Below are 27,369 nucleotides of genomic sequence, written 5' to 3' on the forward strand. Positions count from 1 at the left end.
AGGGAGAGAGAGAGAAATGGGGTTTAACCTCCACTCGACACAAACTAGGTCATTTCGGGACTAACACATAGTTCGATTGTAGCCTATTTCAGTAATTCGCTTGCGCGTATGGGTTTTTAGTAGTGGGAGGAAACCGGGGGACTTGGAGAAAACCCACGAGGTTGGACAGGCGACCCTACTCCTTGTCAGGTACAACCGGGGACACCACACCAGTTGACTCAATGACAGCCCTTATGATACAGCGCGCACTTGCTAAAAATTCGGCCATCCCACCGGACGGATTTCGAATTTCCTGTCATTCTTACTCGGTTGGATTTCGGAACAGCACCACCATGTCGGAAGCGTGTGCATAGGAACATTTCCGGTGACAACAAAACTTTTTCGTTGGTTTGATATTTAGTCGTGAAGGAAGGGTGTTGTTGAAGAACCTTCCATAGCTCAGTGGCAATGAACATAATGAACTTTATTGGGAAAATTAAATTTACTGTTTTAATTAATTGAAGTAGTAGTTAGAAGACGTCTACGAAAAGAAAATTCAACCTTGTACTATTGCTACTGATATTATGGATAAAAAATAGAAATGAAAAGGCCGTTTAAACCATAGAACTATGGCAACTATATATTATTGCTAAGCTATTTTTGAATTGTAAATTACATTTACAAGTATGTAAATATTGATTCTTTGAATTATATATTTTCAATCAAAATCTGAATATTCAATGTGCTATGTAGCCATATATGTGAAATAAACTATTATTATTGCTATTTACTTTCTCTGTAAATCTCTGTTAATCTGTCGACAACTTAAACAAATTTCGATTTGAGTGTCCTCAAGAAAACTATTACATACAGAAGCAAGTACACAGATTTCGTAATTTATATGTTGACTTATTTGTGTTCATGAAAAGATCAACCTGTCTGATATATCTTACAGTTGTAGGCTGACATTGAGAATAAGACTGTAAATGTTTTGATATTATGCCCCTACATATCTTCATATTCTCAACAGTTCTTATAAGTAAATCTATAGATGTAACTTTAATTTGAACAGGAAACAAAAATGATTATATTGTACTTCACAATTCAAGTCCTTGTCAATGGTTAAATGGTATGTTACACTTTTATCTTCAGTTTTAAACAGATAGATATAATCACTTGAAGACTGACATAGCCACAAAGCAGGCATTTGACATAAAAATGATTTCTGCAACATCTGAAAGGTTACTTCGTTCATATGTAAACATTGAGTTTCCTCGGTTTTCCTTGGACTCTGAATAAAATAGACAAATTCATAAAACTCAATTAAAACAAGAAGAATTGGATTCTCATACATGTATTCCTAATTTTCTCGGTTTCTGAATAAAATCGAAAAAATTACAAAAGTAAATATAAAGAAGAATCGGATATTCATACAAGTATTTATAAATAAAATTATGGGAGATTACAGAAAGAGCTAGCAGTTCTCATCATAATAGTTAAAAACTAGATAATGTAAAGGGAATTTGCTGAAAATTTCAGTCAAATTGATCCACCCTGAACCGAGTATTTAGTGGTTGAATTTTGGGCCTAGCCTCGATCATCATTACTAAGGTCGGTACGATAAAAAAAAAACATGGTCTCGATTATCCATTTTTTGATTTAATCAGAAGTAGCAGACTGGGCTCTAATCCAGTATATATCACAGGCTAGCGATGCCATCGAGCGTTGATTATGGTCTGGATAAGTTAATTAATGTCTAATTAATAATTTAGATAACATTCCAGGCCTAAAGAAAGACCTGCAATTTGACAGATTTAGCTCTTGCATAATGTCTGTTTAATATTGATGAATTAAATGTTCATATACTGATCTTTTATAAGAAAACATCGAATGTTCATAATTATAATTAAGTTAACAGAAATTTAAGTTACCGGTGACTTCCTTGGATTCAATTTCTTTGTTGTTACGCTTTTCTGTAGAAGAATTAAGGTTGATAGTCTCCCTAACCCTTCTTTTAATCTTGGATATGTGGACCCAGAATTTTTGTAAACATCTGAAATATTCATAAAATCAAAATAAAAAGGTTCCTACATACAAAACAAAAGGTTCAGATATAATTATTTTTTTTCCATGCTTGTTATTTATTCATACCGGGAACAAGATTATTTCGGAATTTAAAAATAAAAGGATTTGACAGGTCAAGGTCAGTCATAAATAAATATACAATTTTAATTTTTATGGAGCTGCTCAGTTAAATTAGTAATTCATAAAATTAAAGTAAAAGAAGATTGTTGAGAGAGAATCGTCATGCTGTCACACACTCATCGGGTGTAGTAATCGTCAATTTCATAACAAATTGAAAGTAGACTAGGCCTAGCTACGGCACTAATGTAAACAAACCTATATGCATACAACTTTGATGAGAGAAGGGGTAAAATCTAACGGGCAAACATGAAAATACAGACATTCAGCTAGTATGGGTTTAACTTAACTTCATTGTTTCATTGTAGGTTGTCAGGGTGGACTGCCAACTAGAATCTACATAATTAATTTCTTTTGAGTTTTCACTTACTTTTTCAACGAAATAATCCGGCTCAACGTGTCTTGAACATATTGTCAAGGTCTTGTCATTTATCGGGTCTGATCTGGTAGACTGTATGATACGTAATGATTCTCTCTCCACTCTGTTGTTTTTGGGTTAGCGATAGAATGATCAACCCCGATTTCTTTTATTGCAGGCGGAACATCCGAACAAAACACAATTCGCGCCAGGCATTTTGTTAGTGCGAGCAGAAACCGGAAGTACGCTGTGCCCGATATCAGCGTCAGAAGCCCGCCGTCACATAAGGTAGTGACGTCACACGGTGGGCGTTCCCGTTAGTATTCTAGTTCTATGTTTAAACCTTCTATTGCCGTTTTGTCGCAGTCGCAGACCAGAATATATTATTTATTCTAATAAAGGTAAAACTTGCTTATTTATTCAGGTTCACACGGATAGGCTAAAATACAACAAAACTAACACGAAAGCGGAGAATAAAGAAAATAAACACTCGAATTCGCCGCCTCGGGAACTTTCGAACCAAAAGAGAGAAAGTGGGTCGAGTTGACAACAATTTTGTGGCAAGCTTTTCTGTTGATAAACTAAATGATAGAATCTTTAGAAAATAATATTAAACAGAAGAAGGCGGAATCATTGGGGGGACATGATACACAACAAAGCTCGCACAGGTGAGTGAGCAGATGAAAATCAAGAAATGGATAATATGAAAAGTGCAATAGAAAGAATGAACAATTCCAGAAATTAATGTAATAAAAGAGGAGCTAAGAGACGGAAATCAAATGTGATTATTACACGAATTTTCGGAAGTGAGGGCGAGGTGAGATGGTACCCTCCCATTTCCACACTGATCAGCTGTGAATATTCGCCAGGCAGTTACAAACACTGATAGGGATGACATCGGTGCGGCTTAATGAGCCCTCGATAAAGACTTTAGCAAGTGGAATTTTTCCCATTCGTATCGCGTATCCGTATCGTCACGTATGATACGTTGTGTCAACGTAGTTTTAGAGTTTTGGCAGATTTTCGCGCCGCGTACTTATGGGTAGCCAAGTTGAGCTTAGTTCTATTACAGCATGATGGCAGTTATCTACCAAGATCAACATCAGTACTAGTCAAGTGCCTGGCCAATATTACTGGGGTAAAGTGATCAAACAATTGAGAACATATGCTTAGAATTTGTTGTGTTATTAAATGGCCTTTGTTGTAAATGACAGCGACATAAATTGAAAATCTGGGATTGTGTAACCTCTTCCCTATTTCGAACAAACGTTTGGAAATAGCTTTATCTATATGCCACCCACTTTCTCATTAGCGGCAAAATATCATTTCAAAGCGATCCCACTGGCAGCTCTTGCTAAAAATGATAAATAAATACTTTACTTTTTGACTTAAATCAAGGGAATTGAATTGAGGTTGGAAAAGCTCAACAGGAGATTGGTAGATTAAACATGCAATAAGATCAAAACAGGAACCCCCTAATCTGAACGATGAATGACAAGAAATTTCTAAACAAGTAATTTCTCCCTGCAGGCCAACTTTCTTTAGCTATTTTATGGAACAATGTTTAATATATAATGCTTGTGTGAGAATGCATTGAGATTATACTGTTAAATCACCTTAAATAAGCTAAATCTCTGTTCTTTGGCACCTAGCAAAAGACAACGCATATATACTATTCAAAAAAAGTAGGGGATATTTGATTTTTAAGTGTTATTAAAGTCACCTAATGAAACTGACGAAGAAACAAATGACAAAATGGAATGAAGTTCACATTCATCGATTTATTCCAAATGATCGTTAGACTAAGTAAGGCACAGACTGACCATTATAAGGGTAAAATGATACCCGGGGTCAAACAGCAAAGTTACCACAGCATCACAACCAAGTCAGTAACGGGTAAATCCTCCTCTGTTTGCCAAACAAGCATTGATCCGACGTGGCATACTCCTAATGAGACGTCTAAGGTCATTTTGGTCCAGATTGTCCCATTCCTGTTGCAACGCAGCAGCAAGTTCTTGGACATTGGCAGGACGTTGTTGACGTTGACGTAACCTCTGTCCAAGCATGTCCCAGACATGCTCGATGGGGGAGAGGTCGGGACTCAGTGCTGGCCAAGGTAATGTGGTGATGTTCTGTTGTTGGAGGTAACCTGTAACGATCCTGGCCCTGTGACATCTTGCGTTGTCATCCTGGAAGATGAAACGGCGGCCATGACGTCGTGCGAACGGCACAACATGGACTGCCAAGATGTTGTCCCGGTAGTACTGGCCTGTAACACGCCCTGCAACAACATGTAAAGCCGTTCTTCCAGCAACAGTGATGCCTCCCCACACCATAACAGAACCACCCCCAAATCGATCATGTCTGATGACGTTAACGTCTTGGAAGCGCTCGTTTCGACGACGCCACAACCTCCTACGTCTGTCCAAAAAATCAACAGTGAACCTTGACTCATCTGAAAACATCACACTGCTCCAGCGTCGATTATCCCAGTGTTGACGATCCCTACACCAACGACGTCTTGCCTGAATGTGATGATCTCTCAAACAACGGATCACGCGAGGACGTCGGGCGCGAAGGTGACCCCTATGCAGTCGATTCCGAATCGTCTGGCCACTCACTCTCACACCAGTGTCTGTTTGAAGACGAGCGCTGATCTGATTTGCTGTGATGACACGATTTCTCAAGGCCAAGGTACGGATAAATCGATCCTGGGCTTGAGTTGTCGCCCTTGGTCGACCTGAGCGTGGTCTGTCCTGTACAGATTGTGTATCACGGTATCTGGACCATAGCCTGCTTATGACAGACTGAGAAACATTCATCGTCCGCGCCACAACCGCCTGTGTTGTGCCGATCTGTAGCATGCCAAGGGCACAATGCCACAATGACTGTAACATTCAAAGTCAGAGTCGTGCAAATCTTGGGTTGGACCCCCATGATGATCCCAAGCATCACCTTCATTCCATGCGGTAGCTATTGGTGCGTTTGGGCGTCACATGTAACTGGAAATGTTTCTTCTGTTAGGTTCTATAGTGACTTTTTTCGTAGTCATTTGCATATTTTAGTATTATGCCCCCAAAATCAAATATCCCCTACTTTTTTTGAATAGTATATATATACACGTAACATGCAATATGAATGTATATATAGAATCTCCTACGAGTCGTTTTTGTTATCAAAAAAGAGATTTTATTTATCACCCAATCCTTTCTTTTTGCACAAATAAATAAATATAATTCTTTGCTATAGATTTCACTTTTACTGAACCGGATTACATTACGGCGTATAGTGATACATCATTTTTTGACAGCAATTCAACCATTGCAAAGTCCTGTATTTTGACCAAGTGTTTCCATCAAGGTCAAGTAAATAAAAATAGTTCATTTTTAATAACTATTTACAATTTAATAATCTCTCCCCCCCCCCCCCTCTCTCTCTCTCTCTCTCTTTTTGTCATTTAACTGTTCAACTGGGTAACCTGTCATTCCCTTTGTAATTCGTCTTGTCAACCTTTGTCAATCTCTTTTTCATTCGCCTTCATTCTTCCTCTGTCATTCGTCCTGTGAACGCCTGTCATTATTTTTGTCATTTGTATGGCGGAACTAGTCATTCTCTTTTCTCGAGCTCTAACATTCTGTTTTTTATTCGTCTGATGTACATGTATCTCTGTTAATTCTCTTTGTCATTCTTATAGTGAACCCGATATTCTCTTCGTCATTCACTTGATGAACCCCTGTCATTCGCCTATAGTCTACCTTTGTCATTCGCCTGGTGAACCTGGCATTCTCAGTGTCATTCGTCTCGTGATCTTCGATTCTTTTTGTCATTTGTCTGGTGAAACTCTGTCATTCTTTTGCCATTCGTCTGGTGAAGCTCTGTCATTCTTTTTGCCATTCGTCTGTGAAGCACTGCCATTCTTTCATTTTGCCATTCGTCTGATGAATCCCTGTCATTATCTTTTCATTCTTCTGGTAAACCTCTGTCATTCGACCGATGAACCTCTGTCATTCGACCGATGAACCTCTGTCATTCGACCAGTGGAACCTCTGTCATTCGACCAGTGAACATGTGTCATTCTACTTGCCATTCCTCGTCTTGAGATGAAATGGGGTTTAACGTCCCACTGTTTTGCTCCGAACTGGGCTAATGAAGACGGGCATACGCCATACAATGTGCTATGAGGGAAATTTTGCCCGGACAGCGGCACTACGGCCTACTCTTATATCGAATTCCAACTGTCAAGGGATCTTTTACGTGTACGCCAATGTGTACACGGGACCTCGGTTTTTCGTCTCACCCGAATGACTAGACAGCTGTACTTGTCAGGCCCCCCGTCCTACATCACTGACACGCCTGAAAATCTGGATGAACTTTCTCGGCCAATGCAGGGATCGAACACCCGACCTCCAGGCTAGCGAGCCAGCGTCTTACCCACTTAGCCACCGTGACCCCCTTCCTCGTCTTGAGCTCTATCATTATATTTGTTTTTTGTCTGATGAACCTGTGCCAGTCTATTTTTCATTCGTCTGGTGAACCTGTCATTCGCCTTGTGAACCGGTCATACGTCCAGTGAACTCCTGTCATTCGTCCAGTGTCCTTGGGCAAAAAAGGATATTGACCCCACAAACTACCCATCTCAATAACCCATTCCATAAACAAAGCTGGGAACTATTCCATAGTGTGTTCCGTAGAATTAAACAAAGCTGTGTAATCGTACATGACTTTATTTTTATAACAAATAATTGTTTAGAAATTTCTTATCATTCGTCATTCATTTGTCATTTGCCATTTAGATTAGAGAGTCCCGTGAAAACATTCTAATCTGAGATTAGACTGAATCAGCATGCTGGAAGAATATACATAAACACCTTACTTGTTTGCTGTTTGTTTTCAGTCTGAGGGACATGTGAATGTTCTATTTATATCTAAATTGCGTTAAGTACTGAAATCAAGTTACGTAACTGTTTGGTTCCCTGTTTTAATATGGAACCACAATGGCAGTTGAATAGTTTTATGTTATTCACCAATAACGAATAACGAGGGATATGCTACCTCGTTATTCGTTATTCAACTTGGTTTAATGAATATTTTATTCAGTATAATTACACATAATCATACAATTGTACAGTCTAAAGGATACGAAAACAAGCAGCATGCTTATGAATATCGCTTCCTGACATGGCGGTTATTTTTAAGTGGTGAAAGTGACAGTACATTTAAGAGCAGTCGGTTGAGCATTTATGCTACATAAATACAAAGACCTATAACAATAAAGAAAATAAATGGTGAAATGCGTTATCGATCATCAATAAAATGGATGAATAGTTTTTAAAATTGGCAGTTTCAACATCCGAAAATCTGCCTATTGTAATCCAGGGAATGAAAGAATGGAGTGTGATATTGACATCAAGTAATTAATTTACATCATGCTTTATAGCCTAAGTTCCGAGATGCAAAATAAAGGTCAAATTTGGGTTTTCATAGAGTGGGTGAGATCAAATAATAAAGTGACAGAGACTAACCTTTTAAACCGATGACTTAACTCAATGTACCTATGCAGTTTATCAACTTGTTGTTCGGGATTCAATATGGAGCTAGCCATCACTAGAATGATGGATGCCAAGTATCCCCCAGTAGCATTAAACATGGGTATCTTTAATAGGGATTTAATTAAAAATGATAACTAGACAACAATATAATAATAAATTGCAAAGTATCCCCTAGCTGGATAAAACAGATTAAATGACGTATACATGTAGTTGATATTAAACAAATCAGATTGTTATTCAACCGGTGAATAACGAATAACGAGGTGGCCTGCCTTACTGGCGAATGAAGAGGGACACGGTGCCCCGTTATTCGTTATTCACATATGAAGTTATTCAGGTATTATTCATAGAGATATTTCAGGATTTAATTAAAAACGATAACTAGACAACATTAGAATATTGGATTGCAAAGTATCCCTTAGCAGTATAAAAGTGATTCGCGAATAACGAGGTGGCCCACTTCGTTATTTGTTATTCGTTATCAGTGAATAACGAATAACGATTCAACTTCACGCTGCCAACAGTTATTCATATGGAGCCCAAAACTGATTTATCATGTTACAAATGAAATGAGGGTTAACGTCCTACTTCTCGCTACAAACGGGCTAACGAAGAAGGGTTATGATGTTGCTACGTCCTACTTCTCTCTACAAACGGTCTAGGGAAGAAGGGTTATAATGTTGCTACATCCTACTTCTCGCTACAAACTGGCTAGTGAAGAAGGGTTATGATGTTGCTACGTCCTACTTCTCTCTACAAACGGTCTAGGGAAGAAGGGTTATAATATTGCTACATCCTACTTCTCGCTACAAACTGGCTAGTGAAGAAGGGCTATGATGTTGCTACGGCCTACTGCTCGCTACAAACGGTCTAGGGAAGAAGGGTTATAATGTTGCTACATCCTACTTCTCGCTACAAACTGGCTAACGAAGAAGGGTTATGATGTTGCTACGTCCTACTTCTCTCTACAAACGGTCTAGGGAAGAAGGGCTATGATGTTGCTACGGCCTACTTCTCGCTACAAACTGGCTAGTGAAGAAGGGTTTGATGTTGCTACGTCCTACTTCTCTCTACAAACTGGCTAGTGAAGAAGGGCTAGTCCTTGTTGCTGATTTATAGTATGCTACGATTAGCACAGATCAACACGACCAATGAGAATATTTATTAGTCAAGAGTTTGAGTTGTACATCTTTCAATTATATAAGGCAGTGAGGAATAACTTGTATCACTTACGTCTTAGATAATGTGCATCTCACAATTGAACAGAACAGTGACCGATTACTCTTGGAAAATATTGAAAAACATATTAAAGTGGACAGGTATACACTTTTAAGTATGGTCTTGGATGGATAGTGTCGTTTCATTTTGTGGAAACACAGCTATCCGGGCAAAACAATACCTCGTCGTTAGCGCATCTGGGTCAGAAAAGTAGACGTTAATTTACATTTCATTTCCAAACTTTTGCGAAGGTTCACTTATTTCAAAATACGCCACCGCAGCTGTTATTTTAAGAATCTATTTACGAGTTATATGACAAATATTGACATGTTTCTCTCAAGTGCATGTTGCGCTTGTAAAATAAATCTAGAGATAAATCATGGTACATGCTGGCTTGTGATTATATACATTTTATGACAATGTGCATCTTAAAGCAGGGGTTTAAATGTGGGTTGATGCCTATTCTTGTGTTAGACCTGTGTATAATTAAGATTATGAAACATTGGGTTATTTCATGTTTTAAGCTTGGGTTTTAAGTTCTGAACTTTTTTAAGGATCTGAAGCACTAGGGACAAAGGACGGGGGGGGGGGGTAAAATTAACCTGGTAATATGTGTACAATATTTGGATATTAGAAATTATAACCGTAACGTGAAACATATGGATCGTGTTAACATGTTTACATAATCTGTGTATAAATTAATATATAAATATTTAATGTTTTCAACTTAACTTGTGGCCTTAAACCAAAAAAAAAAAAAAAAAAAAAAAATATTACACATTAAAGTCTAGGTAACATATATTCACAACACGATTCGACCATATTTATCACCAAAGAAAAAGGCAAAAGCTAGGCCTATTAATAAAAATCTGCATATAATTTTTTATATTATTATCTACCGTACTGATATATAAATAGAGAATCTCCTACCAGTCTTTTTTGATATCAAAAAATATCAACACAAGTTGATAAAGTAACTAAAAACGAGGCTCTACCGAGTTTTTTTTTTACTTTATCGACGAGTGTTGATATTTTTTGATATCAAAAAAGACGAGTAGGAGATTTTATTTATCACCCAATCCCTTCTAACATGCACAAATAAATAAATATAATTCTTTGCTGTAGATTTCACTTTTACTGAACATTACGGCGTAGTGATACATCATTTTTTGACAGCAATTCAACCATTGCAAAGTCCTTTATATTGAACCAGTGTTTCCATCAAGGTCAATTGAATAACAATAGTTATTTTTAATAATAAAAAAGTTACTTTTAATAAGAAGTGAACTGTTCTTTGAAAATAAAAAAAAAGTCGTTCCTTTTCAACTGACAATCAAATTCATGTAAAGCGATATCTCCTAAGGGGATATCGCAGTAGATTATGAAATATAGGCCCTATCACACAAGCGATATCTACTGTAGAATGTATTAAAAAAGTTACTTTTAATAAGAAGTGAACTGTTCTTTGAAAATAAAAAAAAAGTCGTTCCTTTTCAACTGACAATCAAATTCATGTAAAGCGATATCTCCTAAGGAGATATCGCAGTAGATTATGAAATATAGGCCCTATCACACAAGCGATATCTACTGTAGAATGTATTATTGGGTGATAAACTGCATTTCTGCAACTGTGATGATCATTGACTAGAATATCATCAATATATGCCCCATTTCCACTGTTGGTGCAAGGACCCCAGTGACATTTTCAGCCAGGTGCTACATACAAGCTTAATGTAATCCGGCTCTGTAGGTTTCACTGCCTACATTAGACATCCAAACACGGTTCTGGTAAAAAAAAAAATGTTTTTTTGGTCATGGGTTTTCCTACACATGAAAATTGGCGGTGATCACAGCGATTCCGAAGAAGTCGAAAACGATCGAAAATGTAGTCTAGTCCATAGTCTATTGTTTACGTCGGACGGACAGTCTGAAGGGGGCGTCCATCAGGTTATGGCTAAAAGTTAAGGGCCATTGCAGATTCCATCATGGGTCGCGAGATTTAAAAAGGGTTAACCCACACTCCCGTCAACACTCATGTTTCCTAACTCAGATAACCCTTTTAACATCTCGTGACCTATATGAGTGACGAAATCTGCAATGGGTCTTAGCTTTTAGCTTTTAGAGTCGAAGGAGTTGAAAACGAAAATGTAGTCTATTTTTTTGGTCGGACTGACGGTTAGACAGGCGGGCATACAAATAGTTTAGCGAAAAGACATTTGTATACGGACCGAAGTGGTTTCGGGATAAATCTTCATGTCATACAGACGGACGGTCGACATAAGCCATCTGACCTATAAAGAGCAAAAACACTTTTTGACACTTCCATCTGGAACTTTCTTCGACTTACAGTACAAGGGGGATAACTCTTTTTTCTTGCAGCCGCAGAAACCAGTTGGATTCAGACTAGTAATTCTCTCTCCGTTGATATGATGTCAAATTCATGACAATTCTTAGCAAATAACATTTTTTTAAAAAATATTCCGATGGCTGTAATCTTTCTAACCACAAAGGCCAAACGTGTCACAATCATCTGATAATAAATATTGAAGGGATTGACCATTTAGATTTTTTGCTAGGTCTGGTCATATAGGCGTACGAGCCAGGGGGGCAGGTGGGGGGGGGGGGCAACTCCCCCCCTAACTTTCGGGCAAGCTGACTTTTCGGACAGACGGGTAAAGTGAAAAAAAAATTTTATTTCATCTACTTGGCAAAATAAAGTGCTCGAAATCTAATAAAACACTAATTTTACGTGCTGGAATAGCAGTAAAACGCGTTTGCGGCCGTCAAATATTCCAAAATTTTCTTGGGCGGTCCATACAAGGTCAGCTCCGCTTCTTCGTCTTTCGAAGAAAACCTTCGCCGCTCTCTGTAAACCTGAAATTTTTCGGGCATTTCTAATTTTGCTTCCCCAACTGTCATCGAGCCCTAAAAAAACACCAATTTTACTTTTCTTTTACTTGTACTGAGTTGACTATGGATTAAAACATTTTGTCTGGAGCCACTCTAATTTGTGCGACATTTTTCGGGCATCGATTGTTATTTGTGAATGCAGCTGCAACATTGGATACTTTTGGAGTTGCTTACACGGGCTAGAATAGCAGAAAACGCATTTGCGGTGGTTAAATTTTCAAAATTTTCTCCGGGAGGATTGGTGGGGCCCCCATACCCCGCGACGATTGATTGGTTGTTTGGAATTCGGGTCAGCCAGGTAGGCTATATTGAACCAAATTGAAGTTGCTGTATTCACAGGCTGGAATAGCAGTTAAATTTTCAAAATTTTCTCCCAACAATGACAATCCCGTCTCCGTGGACTGTGAACGATTGATTGGAATTAGGAGGCACCAAAATTAGACTATATTATTAGACCACTTTGAAGTTGCTTTGTTCACGGGCTGAAATACCAGGAAAACGTGTTTCCAGCCGTCAAATATTCCAAATTTTTCTTGGGTGGAGGGGGGGGGGCCATGCAAGGTAAACTTTGTTTCTTCGCCTCTCAAGGAAGACCGGCGCCGCTGTCTGTAAACCCGAAATTTTTCGGGCATTTCGGGTTCTGCCCCCCTAACTGTCATCGGGCCCGTACGCCTATGTTACAGGTCATATAGCAATCGGCTTACGGTAGGGCCGCTATCGTGCTAGACTAACGTGTATAATTTATCAACTCTGGTTCCCCGCCATTGTGCACCAATGATGAAAATTCAGCATACGAATTCTATCAAAAACATAAATTAGACTGAATGACGGTGGATTCAGCAGAAGAAAATCTACCTCAAATTCAACGGGCGCTATTGCACTTTCGTAACTCTACCAGTTCCCGTGATCGTAGGCACTTGAAATTTTCAGAGGATGTTAAGGGGGGCTAGCAATGACCACACAGCGCCCCGGCATCAAATCAAGAGAATTCAATCAGAAGAAAAAGTCAAGCGAAGTAAATTCAGACGAAACAAAGTTAAGTAAAATTGTCATTATCGATGATGATTTCTTTCTAAATTAGTATTTTGATAGAAACTTAATTCCATAAACAATCAGATGTTAGGCGTCAAATGGAATCCCGTCGAATATATTCGATATACGATGGTAAGATAATTTGTGAAAGATATTGACTTAACAAAATGTCATGTTCTTGGTGTCTTTTCCGGATTTTCCGATCCTTTAAAATCACCATTTATTGAGTAATTCTAGATCTGTTCCAGGACCTTTGCAATTTAGGAATGGATTGAAATGAACCACTGGTATGGAGAAGCACCAGCTTTCAATTACACAGACTTATGGCTCGTTATTCAAAACAAATTAAGGAGATTTGTCGAAGATATGGATATGCATCCAGAGTATTTCATCGTACCAGATTTAACTCCACATTCATTTCTCCAAAGCTTCAGAAGATTTCCTGCAAAGAAAAAAACACCTTTGACAGTTGTCTCTGCGAGCTCATAATCAACTCTCTAGGCCACCGGATGGACGAGGTATTAAATGGATTAGAACACCCACTCAATGTAATAATTTAAAGTTAAAGGGGATAACCGAGATGGATGAGATATTAAATAGATTAGAACATCTGCTCAATTTAATAAATTAATGTTAAAGATGATAATCAAGACTTCGTTTGTTACACAGCAATGGTACTTGAATTGACAATCAAGTCTCTCTCTGCTTCATCTTGTCAAAACTTCAAACACTCATAACTTTGCTCTGAATAAAGTAATTTTAGTGGAATTTTCAATATATTTATTATCTACAGAGATTTTTAAAGCATTGTAGCAGGAGCGGTTAGATATTGAGGTTTCAACAAGTGATGTCATCCGAGAATGAAACTACGTTAATTCAGTATTAATCCTTTGGGGTGGGGGGGGGGGGTGAGATGGCATAATCAATATATGTGAAGTGAAGTTTGGGGTTCATCAGCAAAGATTAAAACCAAGAATAGATAGAAAGAATATACAACATCCAGTTCAACTCCTATATTTAGAATCATGTGTAAGTTAAAACAGTAAATTCCTTATTGGGATGTTTTTTTTTAGTTTTGAACACTTAAAAGGGGTGACATTTGTGCACGTTAATTAGCTACCAATATTAATTTTTTTTCTTCTGCAAATTGAATTGTAAAACATTTTTTTATAAATTAAGACAAAAAAGTTATTGAAGAATATCTGGATAAAAAAAATATTTTGTATCACGCCACCTGACTCAATGACAGACCGTAAAATCTAACACACACACCTTAAACTGTAGGGCCACCCATGTTCCTGAAGCAACGACTGCGGGTTTCACAACATCTGGCCGTTGCTTGTTTACTTCACAATTCCCGAACTTATAGCTATGTTATCTACAGACACGTGAGCAGTAGCGTCCAATCAGAGGTTGTGACATCGCGACCTCCACGGAAACCTTGACATTGAATGAACCTTGAACTTTGCAACTCGATTATCACAGGTAGACATTTTAGCTTGAAAGCACGAGACTTGGTATTCGCGACGATCGAGGAATCTGATAGGCTCACAAGTTGGGCGTGTATCCAATCGAAATTAGTGCCACAATATGCAGGGTATTACGTGAAGGCCTTGATAAGGTGAAGGCCTTGATAAGATGTACGTAGTTAAAGCGAGATCAAGCCTTCTATTGACGATGAAGGCCACCTAACCCAACAACTTTTTGCTGTGAAAAAGACTGCGAATCAGTGCAGAATATGTTGAACAGTAGACAAAACTCTTGTGACATCTACAACTGGATTTTATATACATAAATACATTAATAATTGTCTATATTTACAATGAAATCATTGGCTGATTCTGTACAACCATTCACTGGTTAGTACACATATTGACAGCATTTAACAGGTGAGAGATGGACATATAATACAATGAAAAACTAAACATATTAAAACAAAGTATCACAAAAAATCTAGAACTAGATTGTCTGTTTTATAAGCTGTAAAATGTGGTTGTCATGACAACAAGAAAGCCTGTTAATATAAGTGTGATAGAAATGGTATATATAATATAATTATATAAAATACATATTTCTAAAAAAAAATGTTACAATATAAATAGCTTCTATAGATTTATCACATATAGTTCTAAAAAATATTCATTTGTGCTGAATGAATGAATATAGGCCACAAAATTGATTTTGTAATCCTATTAACTCCAGGATTACCATACTCAAATATGTTACCCGGATATTTTACACAGTTCTAATGATAAATATCACTTGTATCTAATGTAAACATTTTTTTGAATGTGATATTAGGCAGAATGAGGAGAGTAGAAGTAATAACAAATGATAATATTTATGTTACTGCCTGCATTAATACCTTTATTTATCTTCTAGGTTGTGGTTATTAAAATCATAAAATAAGGTGTGGTTTGGAAAATTGTGAGAAAGCAGATTGAACTATTGATTTCATGAAATAAAAATGTTTGTTTTGTCAATCCAAATTAATTATTGTGGTAAATATGTAGTTTCAATCAATATAATTATTGAACCTAGAAAAGTCTTGCCAAATACATCTATGTTATTGTCTAACATTTGCTTCAATAGAAAACTATCATTTTTGTTACATTTACAATAATACAATTTATATTATTAAAAAACAAACCAAAAAAACCCAGGCTGATTCCAAAATATGCATACATGTTTAAAACACACTTAATGCGAGCTTGTAACTATAATGTGGTTGTGAAACATCTTATCTATGTTATTAAACGGAATTGAAATAAATATAAAGACAAAATATCCATATGATATATGATTTGATAAGACCAATTTGGTTAATGATTGACAAGACATCATAAAAGAAAATATACATGTACAGAAAATGTGAATAATGATTTGTGATCGAAAGGAAGACTTGAGCAAATAGTTTTGAAATAGAGGCCCACCATTTTTAATTATAATTTTAGATAGGCGTTTTTTCCCCCCCTAAAGATTGTTCTAAAATAGTTAAATTTGACTAGGTGAATTATCTGTGAAACATAACCATAATATCGATGATATGGAGCATGCATGATGTCACTTTAATCCTGGATATTAGAGGAATAATCCCTTGTTATTAATCATTAGTTTATAGCAATACCAATCAATGTAAACCAGTTCCTAATAGTTATCCTCATAATTAACATGATTTGCCTATGATTTATTTTTATTCTAAAAATTATTTAGAAAGCTTCCTAAAATATTTTTTTTTCATAAATTTTAATACATTAAGTTAGAGCAGCCCCAACAAAATTATTCTGTTCGCGATACATGGCTTATCACAAAATTGTAAAGATAACAACTACTAGATTTATTAAACTGACATCTTGACAAAAATTCTATTGTCTTTATCAATCATTGTTTTCTTCAAAAAGACAAAATCGAAGAGTTAAATAATCTAGTAGTAGTTATCCATAAATTTGTGAGGGGTAAAGAAAAAATGTTCATTGTCAGAAATCGTAATTCTCTGATTACCCAAAATGACATAAAAATGGAATTTAATGTGTCCTGTTAAGTCATCCACCACTCTGATTGCATCTTTATTCCAAAAAGGGAATCCCCTTGATATATTGCATTGCTAATTCCCAATATAATGTAAATAAAGCATAATTAAGATAAAGAATTGAAATGTAAATATACGTTGCTGGCAGGGGGTTTTCTAACTTTAAAATAGTTCTAAAACAAATCTTTGGAGTAATTATGAATGTTTTTTTAGAGGTAAAATCAAGCGATATGCACACATTAACAACAGATGTGGTTAAAATTTAGATTAAAACATTACTAAAATAACTAAAGCTTCTGTAAACTGTGCTATGTACACTGAGTGGTTTTAAACATTTATATTACCTACATCATATGTCTTTGATTGAAAAACTAATATATACATGTTTTCTAAGTTACTACCTTAAACTTCAGGTTGGTTCAAATAAAGGGCTATAAAAATAAAGGGGATATGACTTATAAATAACCTAACAAGAATGTTCAATCTAAAATAACTGCCAATTAAAAAAAAAAAAATTCTGTACAAAAACATAACATATTCCCAAGTAATTCATTTAATTTACATGGAGCAAGCATTAACAATTATAACTATTTCATCAAATTTCTCCAGTAAAACAATGTCATAACAAAATTAAAATTAATTACTCACTCTTTTATTAATTTATTAAGGATACTTAAAATAAGATGTTCTAAAATTGAATAGTCTGTTTTATTTGAAATGTTCCATTATAATAGTATTTGTGTACTTTTTTTTTATTGTAAATCTTCTGAAAATTAGACGTAAACTTTTAGATTTGGTAAATATTTGTCTCCTGTTAATAATACTTTATTTCAAGAGAGTGTCAGTATGAAGCAGGGGTGGGTTTCTCCTGTCAATATTCAAGACAAATTTTGATGGTTGATTTTTTATGTGTATGTGGAGAAAACTTCAGTCCAATGAAAACTGGAAGAACCAGCACTACATAAACTTGTGCATAATCAGTGACCATAAACATTCATAAAGAGTCAGTGTATGTTTAAGATCACAAGATCATTTCATGACTGTTAAATAATCTATAAAAAATAAAGTTGTATGTGGTTTTTAATTTTATACTGAATAAGAAACAATGTAAAGTGATGTGGAATTAAATAAAAATATGTAAATTTGTACTTTTTTGTGGTGAACATACAGTAGGAAATCAATTTACCGGTAATGAAGTGTACATCTAGGCTACAGCGATTATAAAAACATTTTTCCTATAACATGTCTCAATAAATTATCTTAAAGGTTTATAATACAATTTACAAGTATAGACAAAGATAAAATATAGCTTACTATATAGATTTTACATTATACATATCTCTCACCATTCATTATGACAGTATATTATTATATTCATAACATATTTACATGTGCACAATTGAAATTGAAATAAAATTTGCTGACGAAAAGAATAGTGTACCTATTTATAACATAAAACTGATTGACTTGAAAAAGATGATTAAAAGTTATTATAGCTTTGTTATAACACAAACACATCGAGCATTCTACAAAATAGACAAAAATTAAAAATATTTAATACAATTTGGCAAGATTTATATCATTATCAGATAACAATGTGAACATATTGTGTACATACAAAATTCTTCTAATCTCTTGGTTCTCCATACCTTAACCATTCTAAGACTTAAAAACGACTCTAGGTTCCAGAATTGCTAATTTAACTAGAATCAAATATATAAATGTACTTTTCCGTATTGAGAAACAAGACAGTTTAAAAACACAAACCTCTGAGTGTCAATTATAATGGGGTATTCCCCTAAATCCTAATGAAAGAATATTATTTTCGGAAATACCTTGCTAACTGCTAAGTTCATATTATTTTTAAAATGTATTAACCCTATTAAATTGAAATACAGTGCGAAATGCAAGATATTATGCTTTTATAACCCATGTATATTCACATTTATAAATGTAGATTTAAGTATGTGACCAGTAAAATGTTTAGCACTTATTTGTTTTAGCATAAAATACACTTTTTTGTGCGTAGTTGTTGTTTCTAATATAATAGTAACATAGCAGATAATTACCTTTATTAAATAAATACATTTTTTATATTTTCTCAAATTTATTCGCAATGTTATTAGGGTCTTTCAACCCAAAACTCTACTTTAAAAGTGTTGAATTTGCCTCGTTTGATTATCTCAGATACCTTGACTAATACTGAAATTTGGTAAAGTTTATTCATAACAAAGAGAAATTTGTGGAACTTTAAATATTCAGCTAATTCAGTAGCATGATTCAGTAATTTAGCAAACATGTATTTCATCAGTAAACAATGATTTTATAATACTGATACAACATATTGGTCTACAAACAATAAATTATGGATACAAATGTAGGCCTATTTTGAGAATTTCCAAATAGCTTTGTTTTATGTAGATTTTAAGAGAAATAGACATTTAAGATTCATTTACGATGTACAAGCAGTGAAATTTCAGACATTGGCAATAACCAGACAACAGATGGGTTTAAGATCTGCGTAACCTTTATTTTTTGTTTTTTCAAATATGAAAAGTTAATTTGTGTAACCAATTGGTTATGTAAAAATGGGTTATGCAAGATATGAGGTTTTCTTTTTAGTTATCATTAACTCCCAAGTAAAACAAAATTGTGGTTACATCCATATTTCAGATTGTATAGAAGAAGCCAAAAATGAAATTAAAAGTCAATTCATTGTAACTGTATTTCGTTTCAGTTAATAAAGCAGAGATTGAGAATATATACGTTTGGATGAAACACAGTTTGATAGCTTGTTTGCACAACATGTACGTTTGATCCAGAGTTTGACTGTCTCGGTCCCATCATTTCAAGCTAAGACTATCTGTGAAATTTTATGGTCTAGTGTTCTCTAACCGGGATCACATCCTTAAAACATTTCTACATGATAATGAACAAATTCACACATTCATAAATGACGTAAATTTGATGGCACTTAAATAGTCTGAGGTTTACTAAAAAATAATGATTTAATAATATCAATGTTCATGAATGTTTTATGTCAAAACAAACAAGACTTCATTGATACAAGCATGAACATTACTATAGTAGTGTTTGTTTCCATTAAAATGTTGTATTTAAGGAAGTCTTTAGTCTTTGTAATATTTCGACTAGAACCTTTTGTAAAGTCCTCCAGCCAATATCATAGTTGGCTAATTCCTAGGATGTATAATTTTAAATAGTATATCTAATGTACATTGCAAATTAAAATCAAAGAAGTCCTTCCCATTTATTACAATGTAACAAACAAAACTAACCATGCTTTAATGTATTTTGGTGCTCATTTTTGAATGAATATTGTACACTTTATCTTTGGTCAACTCTGGCCAGGTCTTCAGTTAAAATATTTAACAGTCAATATAGCACACAGTCTGTTAATTGTATGAGCACTATAGACTATATATTACATTAATGTAATTCTGTTGGTCGAATGAAACATTAACATGAAATGAAGAATAAGAGAGAAGAGAGAGATTCACAACAAAATAACACACGCACACACACACACACACACACACACTCGCACAAAACCAAACGTTTAATGGCTGGTCTTAGTTAGCAACAAAACATACAACACAGAAAACAAGATGAGGTTTTAATAGTTGGATGTTTAACTGACTGACAGAGAGGAAGGCTGAGATCCATATATAATCCATTTGTTTTAACATAAAAACAATTCACACAATGTCCATCAATAGATAGATTATACACACACACTGACGATTCACTTTACACACCATAAATTATCAACATCATGACTCAACAATCGCTAGCATTGGGTTGTATGTGGAAGTCTGAAATGTATATGACCATTTGGCATACCATTTCTTTGTGTGTAACTGCCGTCACTACTTTTACTACTTTCTTTACTGCCGTCACTGTTACCTATTGCACTGTTAGGACTGGAGCAATTACTTGTACGATGTCCATTGGGTAAATCACCCATTTCCTCCAGCATAACACATTCACACGGACCCGAGGTACTGGCACGTATTGTTCGTGACGGAGATTTGTTTAATTCTGTGTTATGCAAGTCATGTTCTATAAATGGTATTGTTGATTCATCATGAAGATTATAATCACTTTGATCGTCCATATCTCCATCGTAAGTATCAATATCAATGTTCTCCAAATCATTTTCTTCTATATCATTAAATTCAGGTCCATCAGGTTTATTTTCATCGCTAAAGAAATACGAGACTAGCTCAAAGTTTGGATTTAAATCTGGAACTAACATTTCTATAATTTGTTTAAATGTTGGTCTCTGTCTGTCTCTATAACACCAGCACTGTAGCATTAACTCATATCTGTAGGGAAAAAAACAGAGATAGTTTTATTAGGGGCCATATAATATTGAAGGCTTTGTGATAATTGTGGACTTATTTTGAAAGGTTTTGTAATTGATCATTTTATTGACATAAGAGAATTGTAACTAATACAAAGTATTTTCTTCTTAACATCATGAGATCACTATGAAGCTGAACAACCTATGAAAATTCCATGCAAGAAAAGTCCAACAGATTATAGAGCTTTTATTACAAACTGAAAATCGGCAGTTATCAGTTTGAAATCATCGAAAAACAACAGGTGGAGTTTCTTCTTATCAAGTTAAATACACCAGCACATAATGTGGTAACATTGCCAGGAGTAATTAGCAACTATACTATTCAAAAAAAGTAGGGGATATTTGATTTTTAAGTGTTATTAAAGTCACCTAATGAAACTGACGAAGAAACAAATGACAAAATGAAATGAAGTTCACATTCATCGATTTATTCCAAATGATCGTTAGACTAAGTAAGGCACAGACTGACCATTATAAGGGTAAAATGATACCCGGGGTCAAACAGCAAAGTTACCACAGCATCACAACCAAGTCAGTAACGGGTAAATCCTCCTCTGTTTGCCAAACAAGCATTGATCCGACGTGGCATACTCCTAATGAGACGTCTAAGGTCATTGTGGTCCAGATTGTCCCATTCCTGTTGCAACGCAGCAGCAAGTTCTTGGACATTGGCAGGACGTTGTTGACGTTGACGTAACCTCTGTCCAAGCATGTCCCAGACATGCTCGATGGGGGAGAGGTCGGGACTCAGTGCTGGCCAAGGTAATGTGGTGATGTTCTGTTGTTGGAGGTAACCTGTAACGATCCTGGCCCTGTGACATCTTGCGTTGTCATCCTGGAAGATGAAACGGCGGCCATGACGTCGTGCGAACGGCACAACATGGACTGCCAAGATGTTGTCCCGGTAGTACTGGCCTGTAACACGCCCTGCAACAACATGTAAAGCCGTTCTTCCAGCAACAGTGATGCCTCCCCACACCATAACAGAACCACCCGCCAATCGATCATGTCTGATGACGTTAACGTCTTGGAAGCGCTCGTTTCGACGACGCCACACCCTCCTACGTCTGTCCCAAAAATCAACAGTGAACCTTGACTCATCTGAAAACATCACATTGCTCCAGCGTCGATTATCCCAGTGTTGACGATCCCTACACCAACGACGTCTTGCCTGAATGTGATGATCTCTCAAACAAGGGATCACGCGAGGACGTCGGGCGCGAAGGTGACCCCTATGCAGTCGATTCCGAATCGTCTGGCCACTCACTCTCACACCAGTGTCTGTTTGAAGACGAGCGCTGATCTGATTTGCTGTGATGACACGATTTCTCAAGGCCAAGGTACGGATAAATCGATCCTGGGCTTGAGTTGTCGCCCTTGGTCGACCTGAGCGTGGTCTGTCCTGTACAGATTGTGTATCACGGTATCTGGACCATAGCCTGCTTATGACAGACTGAGAAACATTCATCGTCCGCGCCACAACCGCCTGTGTTGTGCCAATCTGTAGCATGCCAAGGGCACGTAACCTTTCATTTTGGGTAAGCCGACGCATATCAAAATTTGTTTTCTGGTCACTAAAACAATTAAACTGATGTTTCCACCCTGGAATTCAATGCCACAATGACTGTAACATTCAAAGTCAGAGTCGTGCAAATCTTGGGTTGGACCCCCATGATGATCCCAAGCATCACCTGCATTCCATGCGGTAGCTATTGGTGCGTTTGGGCGTCACATGTAACTGGAAATGTTTCTTCTGTTAGGTTCTATAGTGACTTTTTTCGTAGTCATTTGCATATTTTAGTATTATGCCCCCAAAATCAAATATCCCCTACTTTTTTTGAATAGTATATAACTTTTTTTACCACATGTATCACTAATAGAAAGATGAACTTACAATTTATCTGGACAACCTTCTGGTTTTTCCATGAATTTTCCATCCGATACGTATTTTAAAACTTCTTCATTTGATAAACCTTGATATGGCTGAGCTGCTAGTGTAGCCATTTCCCATAAAACAACTCCATAAGACCTAATTACAAAGTAAATTGTCTATTTACTATATGGCAGAATAATATTTATCATAAATCATATTCATGTCAATAAACAATATTGTTTTAAATAATGAAATCCATTATTTGCACTCATCATATCTGGCATATCATACTTTGGTAGCTGGTCTTATTACAAAATTGATTTAACTGATCATCTGGGGTTACTTTACTGATTCCAAGAGTTTCATTGTTCACAACTACTATATGATTTAACAGATCATTAGGGGTTACTTTATTGATTCCAAGAGATTCACTGTGGACAACTACTATATGATTTAACAGATCATTAGATGTTACTTTACCAATTCCATGTGTTTCATTGTGGAAAACTACAAGAGAGAGAGAGAGAGAGAGAAATGGGGTTTAACGTCCACTTGACACAAACTAGGTCATTTCGGGACAAACATATGGTTTAATTTTATTTCAATAATTCGCTTGCGCATAGGCGTCTTTAGCAGTGGGAGGAAACCGGAGGAACCGGAGAAAACCCACGAGGTGGAAAACTACAAGGTAATACCAACAGATGTTTCTATACCTATTTCCTAATGGTTCCTGAGATATGTCCCAGAATGATAACTGTCTACAATTGACTTTTAGATCTATTATCAAAGAGGTATTCTTTAAACTGAAACACATGTCAGGGTATTCCATTTAACTAAAATGTTCATGCTTAGTAAAATCTAATCATTTCATTTCATACCAAACATCTGACATAGTTGTAAATATTCCATCTTTTAATGATTCTGGTGCCATCCAACGGACTGGTAAAAGACCTTTACCACCTTTTCTGTAGTAATCTGTCATATAGATATCTCTGGTCATACCAAAATCTGAAATAATTCATAGAACAGTGTCACATTGTTTTTAAAATAACCGGATTTAATTATTTTGAAATTATTTCTCCAGTAAATAGTTTATGGTATTGGTATTTACCTCCAATTTTAACAGTATTATCTTCAGCTACCATACAATTTCTTGCAGCTAAATCTCTGTGAACAAATTTTTTATCAGCTAAATATGCCATTCCATCAGCTATTTCTCCAGCCATTTGTAATATTTCCTTGAGAGTGGGTGGTTGCTTTCCTTCATTTTCCTGAAAAATAAGTTGCAATCAAATATCTCCATTTGCTAAATACTTGAAACAGAATTAACAAATAAATTGAAATACTATGCTGCATTTGTTCCAATCAAAAATGTACTGTCACAGAATTTTACCACATTTCATTAACACAATAAAATTATTAAAATTGACTGGTCCATTTACTGTTTCAAGAATCTTGTTAAAATTGATTGGTCCATTTACTGTTACAAGTAAAAGGGCAGTGTCTCTGTGAGTACAACCCTTGCTTATTAACCATGCGGTATCAGGTTCACTAGTGGTGAGGGCCAAGAAAGTTCCTCAGGATTTTTCGGGGAAACATTTCTCTTTGATCAGTATGTGGCATGCACATAAAATAACCCTTGACAGTTGCAATTCGAAATAAAGATTAGGACATAGTCCTGGCAAATTTTCTCTCACAGAACACTGTATGGCATATGCCCATCTTTATTAGCCCAGTCTGTGTAAAGAAGTAGGACGTTAAAGCCCATTTAATTCCATCTTATGTTTCAGTGAAAAGTAATGACAAGTCGGACAAAAATAAGAATTATGTCAGGAGATTTGTCATTTATTTTTATGTAGACATTAGTTGGTGATCAATGGAGGCTTATCTATTTAGTCAGTAAATGTGATCACCTAAAAAGCTAAATGATACTTTTCTTAAAAGACCATATGCACCATGGACAAATCGAACACATGACCTTGCTTGATGAATGTTGATCAAATACTTTCTAATATGTATTAGTATTTATTGTGTGGGTTTATCTTTGAAGGTTTGGGTTATTAACTATTTGATAATAATATAATATTGTGTAGATTACGATCAACACCACTGTAAAATCAGTAGGAAAATGAAGTTTACCTCAACATCAGGTCTATGACAGCGTAGATAATTCTTGAGATCACCTTGTTTCATTAATTCCATTATAACAAGAGCTGGTTGTCCTTTAGATACAACACCCAATAGTTTTACTACATGATGACACGAAAATGCCCTAATAAAAAACATGTATTATAATATATTCTCTATAAAATGATATTCAAGACGGAAATAACAATGGAAGGGCTGTCTATAGTCTACAGTCAAAACCAAAAATCTATCATTATTTACAAAGTATTACCATGAACAGCAGTCCAAAAATAGTTCAATTCTATTCATCAGTATTTATAAAGGTACAATTAATAAAATTTTTGCACCATTCAGCATCCTCTGCAGACAACATAAACAAGGTTTCATCAACTTAAAATGTTGGGAAAAATCTATTTACAGATTGATCTCTTTTTAATCTGCCTAAATCTAAACTTCTGTATTTTGGTTTTGTTTTCTTAAATTGATGTTAATTTTTTTTTTTGAATGCATTTTAGCATTGATTTAGCCAAGCGAAATTAGATATTGTCTGAAAAATATGGCTTTAAAGGAGCTTAATCGCTATTCTTTGGCACCTAGAAATGGACACGAATGGGTTGTAATGCATAAAATAATGTAATATGAATGTATATAAACTGATTAACATTCAATCGGTACTGTTTTTACTGTAATTTCTAATCAGTTATGTCTTTGGTGTCCAGTTATTCCAGTCTTCCTTTGTGGGATATGCTTAGCCTCATTCATCCAGTCACTTCATTAGAAATGGCGGTCTTAAGCATTCTGGCATGCGATTCGTGTGCCAAGTTTAAAATTTTCATTGTGTCTTAAATATTGGATACCAGAAGCTCATATTTTGATGGTTAGATAACAACATCAATATTGATTTAGTTTGAGCAATAAGTCATGTTTGTGGATGATATTGAGTAAGTGACTTAGCTACTTTAAAGTCGACTTAAAGTCAACTTAAATCTGATGTAATAGAACCTACTTCATAATAGATGCTTCTTTCAGGAAATTCATTTTATCTTGGACACCAGCGTGATCATTTACAGTCTGAAATATATATTTATTATTCATAAATATGTATATACTATATTCTTTGCAATGTAATTTCTAGGGAAAACAAATGTTGTTTTGGGTAACAAATATACTTTTCATAGTAGTTCAGATATATTCCGAAGCTAAATGAAATGAAACAAAAGGAAATGGGGTTTAACAACCTACTGTTCTGCTCCGACTGGGATAATGAAGATGGGCATATGCCATACAGTGTACTATGCAGGAAATTTTGTCCCACCAAAATAATTGAAACCTCTGTTAAAGGCTAAATAATTTGAACCTTCGATAATGGCTAAATAATTCGAATAAAGGAATAAATTTAATATGAACAAGCAATACCAGGAATTCAACAAGATATTGAAAGATTTGAGGGCAGACAGATTATATTATGTTTTACCGTACCTTTACAGCAACTGCTATATTTTCTTTATACGGTGGTATACATGTATCTGAAGTTAAACCTTCCCACACCATACCAAATGATCCTTCACCAATCTCTTTTAATAACTTAATTTTATCTCTATCAACTTCCCATTCATCTGGTATATACACTACAGAAACAAGTTACAAAACAATACACATCCAATCTTCTCTTACTCATATTTTAGGGACTATATACATACACATATGTTTTTAAATATTTTCTGCTTCCAAAACTAGCCATAAGCTATCACTGTAACCCAATCTAATTTCTTTTACATTCGTTAAATATCAAATCTTTGTTTAAAAATTTGTAAAAATCATTTAAAATCACCCCAAATCATCTAATTTATACTTGTGTCCAGTTTAAAGTTGACTGATTAATTTTGATAATGAGTGTCCAATTTATAAGTATTTAATTTCCTGACCACTGTTCAAAAATGAATCATTACACATCATTAATCAATTGGGTTGTTTATTTTTTAACAGTGATTGAGAAATTAAACGCTTGTAAATTGGACACTCATCAGAATTGAATGGTCAGCTTTAAACTGGACAGAAGTACAAATTAAACAATTTATGGTGATTTTAAACAGTTTTTACAAATTTTTAAACAAAGATTGGATATTAAACGAATGTGATAGAAATTAGTGCTAGATACACAAGATTAAATGATACCTGGTTTACAGTGTATGTAGCTGTAGTTGTATT

The 27,369-nt window shown here is 35.4% G+C and overlaps 1 protein-coding gene and 1 long non-coding RNA gene across 2 annotated transcripts in view; both read right to left on the bottom strand.

Annotated features, from left to right (window-relative positions):
- Nucleotides 1-727: 727 nt before the first annotated feature.
- Nucleotides 728-2,862, bottom strand: LOC126811213 (uncharacterized). The gene is made up of 3 exons (XR_007675434.2): nt 2,552-2,862; nt 1,911-2,032; nt 728-1,270 (listed from the first exon to the last, which is right to left on the bottom strand). It is a non-coding gene; the product is annotated as an uncharacterized LOC126811213 (long non-coding RNA).
- A 12,147-nt stretch (nt 2,863-15,009) lies between these two features.
- Nucleotides 15,010-27,369, bottom strand: part of LOC126817983 (putative molluscan insulin-related peptide(s) receptor) — a 58,293-nt gene continuing 45,933 nt past the window's right edge. The window contains exons 19-25 of the mRNA XM_050545158.2: nt 26,641-26,789; nt 26,168-26,232; nt 25,174-25,306; nt 24,146-24,305; nt 23,913-24,042; nt 23,056-23,190; nt 15,010-21,123 (exon numbers count right to left, since the gene is read on the bottom strand). Coding sequence (XP_050401115.2) covers nt 20,586-21,123; nt 23,056-23,190; nt 23,913-24,042; nt 24,146-24,305; nt 25,174-25,306; nt 26,168-26,232; nt 26,641-26,789 — 1,310 coding nt within the window. The 3' untranslated portion in view covers nt 15,010-20,585. The remainder of the gene's footprint in view (nt 21,124-23,055; nt 23,191-23,912; nt 24,043-24,145; nt 24,306-25,173; nt 25,307-26,167; nt 26,233-26,640; nt 26,790-27,369) is intronic.

The sequence above is a fragment of the Patella vulgata genome, chromosome 4, assembly GCF_932274485.2.
Source record: "Patella vulgata chromosome 4, xgPatVulg1.2, whole genome shotgun sequence".
Taxonomy (NCBI): Eukaryota; Metazoa; Mollusca; class Gastropoda; family Patellidae; genus Patella; species Patella vulgata.